Below are 11,398 nucleotides of genomic sequence, written 5' to 3'. Positions count from 1 at the left end.
CAACCCCGCGTAGCGAACACGCGAAGCCCCCGGGGGGTGGAGGGGGGCGAAGCCCCCCTCCCGAGCACGAAGTGCGAGTAAATTATATTGCTGTCTTAAAAAAACTAATATATCTAAAAATAATAATACCTACAAATATCTATCCGGTACCAATTTTTAGTTTTTAATTTAACATAGATTAAAAACTATCATGTTCTCTAATTAACAAATTAGTTTTTATAATCATCATTAATTTTTGGGTAATCAATTCCGCTCATTTATTGTATTTAACAAAATGTGACTCGGATTTCTTATCTTTTTGAAATGAAAAATAGATATTTAATAAATTTGTAAGAATAGTTAGGTCTTTTTGAAACTAAAAGTTATAAAAAATACCTTAATCAGATAAATCACCGTAAAATGTTAGCTTCCTAAAATATCTATTAAAAGTTATTTTCTTTGATTTTTTAGAAATTTTCATGTTTAAATAACTTCTTTATTTTCTTCTTATAAGGTTAATTTCTTTGATTAAATTGGTATTAATTTGTAAACAGTTACTTTCTAGTAAAGTTTTTTATATTGGGGTTTGTGAATTTTCTACTAGTTTCTTTATAAAATCAAGTTCTTTATATTGTTATTTGTGAATTTTAGAGAGAAACAATCAATAATTTATTGATGAGCTGCCCAGCGTCTGGGTTGCCATATGACACAGCATACAACTCAAACAGACATGTCACAATAAAATTAAATTGAATATTTTTTTAATTTTATAGTTTTTTTCTAAAGTTAAGTTCTTCAATTTAGGATTTGTGAATTTTCTACTAGTACAAAACGTATCTTATTGAAATGAAAAATAGATATTTAATAAATTTGTAAGAATAGTTAGGTCTTTTTGAAACTAAAAGTTATAAAAAATTCCTTAATCAGATAAATCACCGTAAAATGTTAGCTTCCTAAAATATCTATTAAAAGTTATTTTCTTTGATTTTTTTTTAGAAATTTTCATGTTTAAATAACTTCTTTATTTTCTTCTTATAAGGTTAATTTCTTTGATTAAATTGGTACTAATCCGTAAACAGTTTCTTTCTAGTTAAGTTTTTTATATTGGGATTTGTGAATTTTCTACTAGTTTCTTTATAAAATCAAGTTCTTTATATTGTATTTGTGGATTTTAGAGAGAAACAATCAATAATTTATTGATGAGCTGCCCAGCGTCTGGGTTGCCATATGACACAGCATACAACTCAAACAGACATGTCACAAAATTTAATTGAATAATTTTTTAATTTTATAGTTTCTTTCTAAAGTTAAGTTCTTCAATTTAGGATTTGTGAATTTTCTACTAGCTTCTTTCTAAAATCGAGTTTTTTTATATCGGGATTTGTGAATTTTCTACTAGTTTCCATGGTGATCTCTTGAGCCATGTCGAAACACTTTCGACGCTATCAACCCTCCTTCGTGCTGTGCAGTGAACAGTGTAAGAAGGAGACCAAACATTTGATTTCCCTGCTCAGTCCAGATCGGAATATGAGGCAGCCGTCGAAAAGGTAAATTATACAACAAACCAACCCTTATTTTTACAGTGTTCTTTTGGTACTCCTTCGTGTGTAATTGTATTACAAGTTGGTATTCCTCGGTGACTCTACGTAATCCTGTACCTGTAGTTTGTACTTTTTGTGTTTATTCGTGCTGCAAGGATACTGTCCTGTACTGAAGACACTGTATTTCTTATCTCCGGATCGATTGGGTTTATCTAAACAGTTTGAATTTTAACATCGATTGAGATTTTATATGGTTTTGTTTTTCTGCTGTAAATTTTACAATTCTGTTTCTTTTCATTGTCTACAATGATTGCCACTCCATATCGGTGTCCTTTATCATTATTACTAGAGTAATAGATCACATTTCCGTTTTCACCCACCAGTTGAATTCCAATAACGTAATTACCTGATGCTACCTATAATTTGATAGTCACTATCTATAATTTTAATGACTTCATCATCAGTTATACGGTTTAGCCTCTTCAAAACAATTTGTCCTATCTCTGTTTGTGCAAACTCTTCAACTAAAAACTTTAGTTTTTTACGTGCAGTTTTAAATCAATAGAGGAAAATGAAAACAGATCACTTTTTTTGTTTTACAATATTATTTCATTCACTACCATACCGCTTTTCGCCTGGCGAAACCCGGTATGGTAGTGAATAAAATAATATTGTAAAAAAAAGCGATCTGTTTTCATTTTCCCCTATTGAAGCATTTATGCTTAACACAATTAAAATTCCTTCCTTCGCACAACAAACCAACAATCAAACAAACAACGTGATTTTGAACTTGAGGTAGCACACTCAACTCAACATTTCAACATCAGTTCTAATCATTTCAAAGTTATTCATCTTTTCATGATCATTTAAACAAATTCAACATTAATTTCATTCAAATCACCACCGTTTACTATCTCTTCTTTCATGCAAACTCACACGGATTGTACAATCTCCTCAATTTTCGACTCAATCATAAATCTAGTTATACGGGTATTATCCTATTTCCGATAACTTTATTCTAGTCAAAGTCGAATTTCTGCTTTCCCGCCGAGTGATGGTGATGGTGGAATTCTTGCATCTTGCATGTAATTTCGAATCCTATCCGGTTGGGACATTTTCTATTCCTTCCCAGATAGGCCCGAATATGTCTTGAAGTAATGCGAAAGTAGTTCCGAAGTAACATCTATCAAATACCTGAATAAAAAATGTATACTCCTCATTGTTTAGTTTCAGAAGTGTGCTTGTGATATAATGGAACCGTTAACAACCTGTCGTCCTGAAACAGGCTTGCAAATCATCTCATATGGAACCGGTAACTCGAAAAAGAACCAAGGACCGATACACACGCAACCATTTGTCAACAGGAATTTTAATTGTGTTGAGCATAAATGTTTTCACAGATGTCGTTCCCGGCTTAATACACTGCGATTATTCCCGGTTTCACGTTAAAATTTACTACTTGACTTGGACCCGAACCACCAACTTCCATCGTTCCGGATCCAAAGGCAACCGTGCTAATCACTTCACCACTGAGGTTGGTGTCTACAAGATGGGGCACTAATTATATTGGATGGTGTATTCTGGGATATTAATTCCAGCTGATTAGGCCGAGCTTTGTGGTTCCTGTGTTGGTCTCATGGAGTATACAGGGTGATCTGAACATCACTGGGAGCTGGTCAGCTGTGTGACAAATTGGCTCATCCAGTATTGTCGACAAAAATTTCAGCAGATTACATTACTTTCCTTATTATAGGACTAGTGGTAGTGGTTGACCCGTCCTTTGTACGGGATCAGTGTGGCATTAGAGTCATAACTTTGAAGTGCTACCATTTTAAATCGGGATAAAATATGACAAATTTAAATAGCCTATGTCACCCTCAGTACTCTTCTCAACAACCACAAAAAATTTCATCAAAATCGGTGAAGCCGTTTTTTCGTGAAAAGAGGACAACAATACAACAAAAGGTCCATCAGAGTAACAGCGTCGTAACCGACGGATAAAATCCGCCCCGGGCGGGAATCGAACCCGCGGCCTAGCGCTTACAAGGTAGACGCACTACCAACTAAGCTAACTAGGCTGGCAAGATCAGTCAATGAAAGATAAAAGAAAACGTCAATTTTACTTGGAATCTTAAATAAAGTTGGTAGTTTTTCTTTGTATTTAATCAATGGATGGGATTATTACACAAGACATCCAAATCTGAATTTGCATACGAGTTTTTACTGTCAAACGAGTTTTCCATGAATGGCATTAGATATATAAAAAAAAAACATAATGTCCTCGAAAATTGCCTGTCTCGCTGTTTCTTATTTTCAAAAAATGTTATATCTTTTTCTACGTTTCCATTGAAAATTTAAAAGGTTCTCTAATTTTATTTATTAAAAGATAAGAAAAGTAAAAAAAAAGATAGAAAAACTGAAAAAGATATCTTCTCTTTATTATGGGGTCGAGTGGATTGGAACACATCACATGCCTTCAGGCACACTCCATTTGTCAAGGGTTTAGGCATTGCCTGGCCCTTGGGATCAATTTAATTTGAAGAAACCTATTTATGCCATTACCATACGGCGAAAGCTAAAGCCGCTAAAACAACAACAACAACAACCAAGATTATCATTGGCACCAACTATCCTGGCATTTGACAATTTGAAGAAACCATTTACAATGATGAGAAGCTGACCATTTACAATGATGAGAAGCTGACCTTTGTATTCTTCTGTTTTCCAGTATACGATCTACATCGAGTAGTGGGAACAAGTCAATATCAACGGCAGCGTCTACAGTCACAGTCAAGTCAGCTGCAGACCCCCCTGTCCATCAAGTACCTAAAACCAACGGATACAACGGTGATACTTCCTATGAACCAGTCAAGGTAAGACATTTTCCACGTTTTTTTTGCAAGCGCTAGATCGCGGGTTCGATTCCCGCCCGGAGCGAATTTTATCCACGTTTCTTTTGTTTTGATAGGGGGTTCACAAAATACGATTTTGCAAAAGAAAACCTTCATAGAAGAAAACTAGTATAGCTCCGCTATACTGTAGTAGCTCCGCTATACTGTAGTAATAGAAAGTAAAAATGGTTTGAGACAATGCTTAATCTTGTAATGGTAGGGTTGTCTCTCCGTTCAGTTCACTGGCTCTGCGGGCCGCGGTGCTCTCTCCAAAAATAGACCCTTCCTCACAAGATTTTTTTACAAAGAACACTGTGTTATTGTGGCTGATAATGAAAGTCGGGGGGATGAAGACACTGAACAAGTTTTCAAATCTATGTAGATGCCGGAGCGAATTTTATCCACGTTTCTTTTGTTTTGATAGGGGGTTCACAAAATACAATTTTGCAAAAGAAAACCTTCATAGAAGAAAAAAATCGTTTGAGACAATGCTTAATCTTGTAATGGTAGGGTTGTCTCTCCCATGATGGTTTTCTTCTGCAAAAGTGCACGGATGCCATACCACCCGCTCTAATATACTAGCTACATTCACATGAAACATAAACGAAGAATGAAAGATTGAAGATGAAACATTTCATAACACATGTATACATTTGTCTACTAAAAGCTTATAAAATAGCCATGTTACTCGTTTTCTTTCTTCTCATTCAAACAAGACTCTGAGCTGACGATAGAATCAATTAACAACTTTCGGCTCTTTTGGTGATCTTCGGCTATCGGTCAGATCTCAATGCCAGAGGTTGCAGGTTTGAAACTCGTGTGGTCACAAATCAAATAGAGATATGAAAGAGATACGGCCGATACTATCCGGATTCTAGAGAGATACAAACAGGATCGTTCACTGGCTCTGCGGTCCGCGGTGCTCTCTCTAGCTACATGACCTATCATTACTGTCCGCTTGAGCTATCTATGCTTCAGACAGCTCAGACAGTCATATGTTGACTGTTAACTGATATACGACTGCGAAATTGCAGTATAGCGTACGAAACAGTGCGGGGTTTTTACACGGTTTTATCTGTGATAATGGCAATTTAATTTGGTTGTAATTGTATAGGTAACTTGAACCTACTTTTTATTCTACTTGGTTGAGTTGTTCTTGAAGTTTGCCACATTCCTGTGTCCAAATCAATTAAAGTTGCAATATCTACAAGATTTGATCATTTGGTCGGTCCTTACTTCCTTAGAGATGTTGAGTTGAGGTTGATATGATTTCTTGGGACTACGCTTTTGGCCCGTGTTCTCACTTCGTATTAGACACAAGCGTTCTGACCTACCATTATCCTCTGTCAAGCTTTTTGACCTATCATTACATCTGTCTAGCTACATGACCTATCATTACTGTCTGCTTGAGCTATCTATGCTTCAGACAGCTCAGACAGTCATATGTTGACTAGACAGTCATATGTTGACTGTTAACTGATATACGACTGCGAAATTGCAGTATAGCTTACGAAACAGTGCGGGGTTTTTACACGGTTTTATCTGTGATAATGGCAATTTAATTTGGTTGTAATTGTATAGCTAACTTGAACCTGCTTTTTATTCTACTTGGTTGAGTTGTTCTTGAAGTTTGCCACATTCCTGTGTCCAAATCTCCAAATCAATTGAAGTTGTAATATCTACAAGATTTGATCGGTCCTTACGTCCTTAGAGATGTTGAGTTGAGGTTGATAGGATTTCTTGGGACCAGTTCGGACTGTAATGGGATATCTCCTTTGCAACAGCTTGCGTCACGTCACCTTCTCTTCCTCTAGACGTATCAGAATCTAATTGTTTTTGTTAACCTACACTCGTACAGCACATACTTTACGAATGAATAATTAAAAAGCTTTTCAGTTATCAGAATCTTTGAGAACCACTAGTTCAGCAGATATGTAGGTACTCTGAATCCATCTCTCGAGTTCTATAATACACTCGTACAGCACATACTTTACGAATGAATAATTAAAAAGCTTTTCAGTTATCAGAATCTTTGAGAACCACTAGTTCAGCAGATACTCTGAATCCATCTCTCGAGTTCTAGAAACAAGAGTACAAGACTCGACTATTTTTATTACTGTGATCTTGATTTCTTGATTCCTGATCTATCAAATGAAAGTAAAAACTGTAAATCAGTTAAATCACTACCGAGAGCACGACTTCAGACTTCACTTGGAGTTTATGCTGTTCATTGTAAATCTTGAGGAGCATCCACACCATGATCCAAATCTCGGGATCGACCGACAATTGTAAAGCTGTGTCCACACTGTCCACACATAGTCGACGGCCAGCCGTCGCGTCGATCGATGTGAAAACAATACAAAAGGCACACTTCCTTTGTCAGGAGTCTAGGTTTTCCTTGCCCTTGGGATCAATTTAATTTGAAGAAACCATTTACAATGATGAGAAGCTGACCATTTACAATGATCATGTCACTCATCCATTTAGTGGTCTTGCTCGGCGTAGCTTAACAAAAACGAACCGGAGAATAGCCTTTAACCTTCACGGGAGTGCAAGCAATAAGTTGACGAAGTTTCATAGCAATCGGATGAGCGGTTTGGCCAGGCATAAAGTTTGAACATACAAACAAACAAATATTTATTTCTATATATTAGATGTACACATTTGCCTACTAAAAGCTTATAAAATAGCCATGTTACTCGTTTTCTTTCTTCTCATTCAATTAAAACTCTGAGCTGACGATAAAATCAATTAACAACTTTCGGCTCTTTTGGTGATCTTCGGCTATCGGTCAGATCTCAATGTCAGAGGTTGCAGGTTTGAAACTCGTGTGGTCACAAGTCAAATAGAGAGATTAAAGAGATACGGCCGATACTATCCGGATTCTAGAGAGATACAAACAGGATCGTTCACTGGCTCTGTGGGTGTAGTAGAGTGATAATAATAATCGATGTTAGGAGTCGATATCTGATATCGATAGGTATCGATATCTGATATCGATGCCTAGTATCGATTAGGAGAATCTTAGATCTTAGTTAGTTGAGGAGAGTTGTGAAAAAGCTCAAGATCGAGAGCATACAAACATAACAGCGGGCCGCGGTGCTTTCCAATAATAGACCCTTCCTCACAACAATTTTTTACAAAGAACACTGTGTTATTGTGGCTGATAATGAAAATCGGGGGGATGAAGACACTGAAAAAGTTTTCAAATGTATGTAGATAAAACTCAAGTTGGAATTTAAAAGACCAAGTATCCAACTAAACATGACGGTAAGACTAACGTAAATACCTAAATACGTAGGGTGTCTAATATAAACCTTACCAATAATTGTTTCGTAACAGACAGACATACATGTACATATTTCTGTGTATGCAATATGCAACAATTTAGTCGAATTTCGCGTTATTTTCATAGTATAACGTCTCGCTGTTTCTTATTTTCAAAAAATGTTATATCTTTTTCTACGTTTCCATTGAAAATTTAAAAGGTTCTCTAATTTTATTTATTAAAAGATAAGAAAAGTAAAAAAAAAGATAGAAAAACTGAAAAAGATATCTTCTCTTTATTATGGGGTCGAGTGGATTGGAACACATCACATGCCTTCAGGCACACTCCATTTGTCAAGGGTTTAGGCATTGCCTGGCCCTTGGGATCAATTTAATTTGAAGAAACCTATTTATGCCATTACCATACGGCGAAAGCTAAAGCCGCTAAAACAACAACAACAACAACAACAACCAAGATTATCATTGGCACCAACTATCCTGGCATTTGACACTTTTGGCCCGTGTTCTCACTTCGTATTAGACACAAGCGTTCTGACCTACCATTATCCTCTGTCAAGCTTTTTGACCTATCATTATTCTCATCTGTCTAGCTACATGACCTATCATTACTGTCCGCTTGAGCTATCTATGCTTCAGACAGCTCAGACAGTCATATGTTGACTGTTAACTGATAGACGACTGCGAAATTGCAGTATGGCGTGCGAAACAGTGCGGGGTTTTCTGTGATAATGGCAATTTAATTTGGTTGTAATTGTATAGCTAACTTGAACCTACTTTTTTTCTACTTGGTTGAGTTGTTCTTGAAGTTTGCCACATTCCTGTGTCCAAATCAAGTTGTAATATGTATCTACAAGATTTGATCGGTCTTTACTTCCTTAGAGATGTTGAGTTGAGGTTGATATGATTTTTTGGGACCAGTTCGGACTGTAATGGGATATCTCCTTTGCAACAGCTTGCGTAAATTTAATTGGTGCCTTCTCTTCCTCTACAAATGCTGTTGCTCTGTGAAGAAGTTATAATGTTAAATGCCTTTTTATTGTCTGTGTATATCTCTATTACGAACTCCGTAATTGCAAATGGAAATGAGACAGCGTTATGAAATGGACGAAGTATGTTGTTTCTCATTTGTTTAACATACATGGAATGATGGTCCATGAAATTTTTTCACTCTATTCAGGTAGTCATAATATTGTCGCTTCAGATGCCCAAATATGGAATGATGAATTTGGTAGTTTGATGTCGTAATACTTACTTTATGGGGCGTAAGGAATTCAATAACGGAAGAGATGTTGAGTTCTTGACTTTGGTGCGTCTCTTGGCATGCTGGATTTTACAAAATAGTCGGTTAAACCGAACGACCAAGGCCACATTTTTGGATTTTTTGGTCCTGTACAAACTACAACTTTGATTTCGTCGAAAAACATGTACTAGCACAAGAGGATATATTGAAGATATTTTTTGAGAAATAGATAATTCCAGTTGGTTTACTCTGGTCTGAGTCCAGCAGAGACCAGTTTCTCCCGAAATTTGGTGAGTGACATGACGGCAATCAAAAATGTCGATCTATTAAAATATCTGAAGTCGCTTGTAGTACCCAACATGTGGCGGCCATCACCTTTGAGGAACCGGTCAATGTTGTGACAAGTCCTAACGTCACTGCTCAAATTTTGTTCTAGACATATAACCACAACATTTTCACTTTCAAAATGGAGCAGTTGCAAATGGGTAAAAATTATAATGGTCGATTCCTATGTAAAAAGTTGGAAAAAATCCAAATCTATGGTCAAAACTCCGAAAAAATAACTGTAAAAGGTCGAAAAATCAATTTTTATTTTCCGTTCTAATGAAAGAGTTCAAATATGTGTGACGTCAGACTTAAAAGTTCCAATAATAGACCCTTCCTCACAACAATTTTTTACAAAGAACACTGTGTTATTGTGGCTGATAATGAAAATCGGGGGGATGAAGACACTGAAAAAGTTTTCAAATGTATGTAGATAAAACTCAAGTTGGAATTTAAAAGACCAAGTATCCAACTAAACATGACGGTAAGACTAACGTAAATACCTAAATACGTAGGGTGTCTAATATAAACCTTACCAATAATTGTTTACCTACTCATATTTCCCTTTTGGGGGGCTGCTGGTTTCGGCCTCCTTGAAGGTCCGGGGCAAACAGGACCGAATAGCCCCTCTCTGTACGGCCCTGGATACAAAAGATTAAACATATGTGAAAGGACGATGGGGCGTTACATCAGGTCATAGGTTAACTTGATGTTTCTTTATGGTGGCCGAGGGTGTCCTTCTAGTCATAACAGTCATCTTTCATTGGACTGTCACAACAAGAAACTCGTTAAAGTTATGAAGTAATATGACATAGACGGGAAAGCTGGCTTTGCACACTCGCTGGTCGGAAGACAGAAATGGTGTAATGGCGAAGTTCTAAACATAAACTTGTAAACAACTCTTTACATTGTATCAGCTCTACGAGTAAAATCCCAAGATGAAAGACAGCCTTGATTTCCGAGAATTTAAGTTACTGGCCAATTTAAAGTTGTTTTCTTTTGATATTATGCTGAGGCGCTGAGCACGTTAGATAATTATTTCTTCGTAGGTACTAGGTACATACCTACATACAAAAGATGAGTGTTTCACAGCCGTTTTTATTTAGTGCTTTTGTAGCAATGAAACAACTGCTACAATCTACAATAGTGCCGTAGCATGCTCAATTGCCTGTGTTAATAGAACCCATAAATGGGATGTATTGTGTCTATCGTCTAAGCTTGAAAACTAGAAGAAGAAGAAAAAAAAATAGGTAGGTATATCTTTCGAATTTTTTCTTTCTATTTTTCAAGCTTAGCCTAACCTATAGCTTAGCCCTGTGTATAACCTCTACCTTAATATGTCATCCAACATCTGATCTGATGGAAATTCATGTCATCCAACATCTGATCTGATGGAAATTCGTGTCATCCAACATCTGATCCGATGGAAATTCATGTCATCCAACATCTGATCTGATGGAAATTCTCCTTATAAGCAGTCCAAAGTGGAGGAAAACTACAAAAATGACGTCTTGTCCTGATACTATACTCCCGATGCGATGATCTCACCAACTGTGGGATAACTAGCTTGTGGCCGTATGGAGGTTAAAACCTCGTAAAGGCCTTGGCAGTTGTACAGTTAGATTAAACCCATCAAACAAAACAACGTCAATATTGTTTTGCTCATCCATATCAATAAAGAACCAACTCAAGTGACATTAGCTACCATGTTCTGACAATTCTTACGCACATAATTCTTAATAGCCGTAATAGCTAATAGCACATGAATTGTGTTGGACAACTATCCACTAGAATTGTCTTTAACATCTTCTCAACTTCTCATACGGAAGTAATCCTGCTGGAAATAGGCATCCTACTAGGAAATGTGTTTATGTATTCCAAAAGAATACTTGGTAAAATTAAAAGTGATAAATTTATACATCTGCAAGATTCAGACTGACACATCTTCATAAATCTGGAATTTAATGAGACAAGATATTGTGCATGTTGTCACAAGCTTGCTGGAGAATGTAGAAATAAATATTGGAATAACATATTATGCACAACATGTTAGAGAGCTAGGACTACGAGTAGATGAACTAGATGAGTGGTTCCTCTACTCTTTATTTTCATTCTATGTCTTCTTGAAATCCTTG

The 11,398-nt window shown here is 36.4% G+C and overlaps 1 protein-coding gene across 1 annotated transcript in view; it reads left to right on the top strand.

Annotated features, from left to right (window-relative positions):
- LOC103516054 (WD repeat-containing protein 47-like) overlaps positions 1-4,454 on the top strand; it is a 39,517-nt gene extending 35,063 nt beyond the window's left edge. Inside the window, exon 11 of the mRNA XM_026828567.1 lies at positions 4,249-4,454. Coding sequence (XP_026684368.1) covers positions 4,249-4,429 — 181 coding nt within the window. The 3' untranslated portion in view covers positions 4,430-4,454. The remainder of the gene's footprint in view (positions 1-4,248) is intronic.
- Positions 4,455-11,398: the final 6,944 nt, after the last annotated feature.

This window comes from Diaphorina citri, unplaced genomic scaffold, assembly GCF_000475195.1.
Source record: "Diaphorina citri unplaced genomic scaffold, Diaci psyllid genome assembly version 1.1 scaffold1472, whole genome shotgun sequence".
NCBI lineage: Eukaryota > Metazoa > Arthropoda > Insecta > Hemiptera > Psyllidae > Diaphorina > Diaphorina citri.
This window is presented reverse-complemented; position numbering and strand designations above follow the sequence as displayed.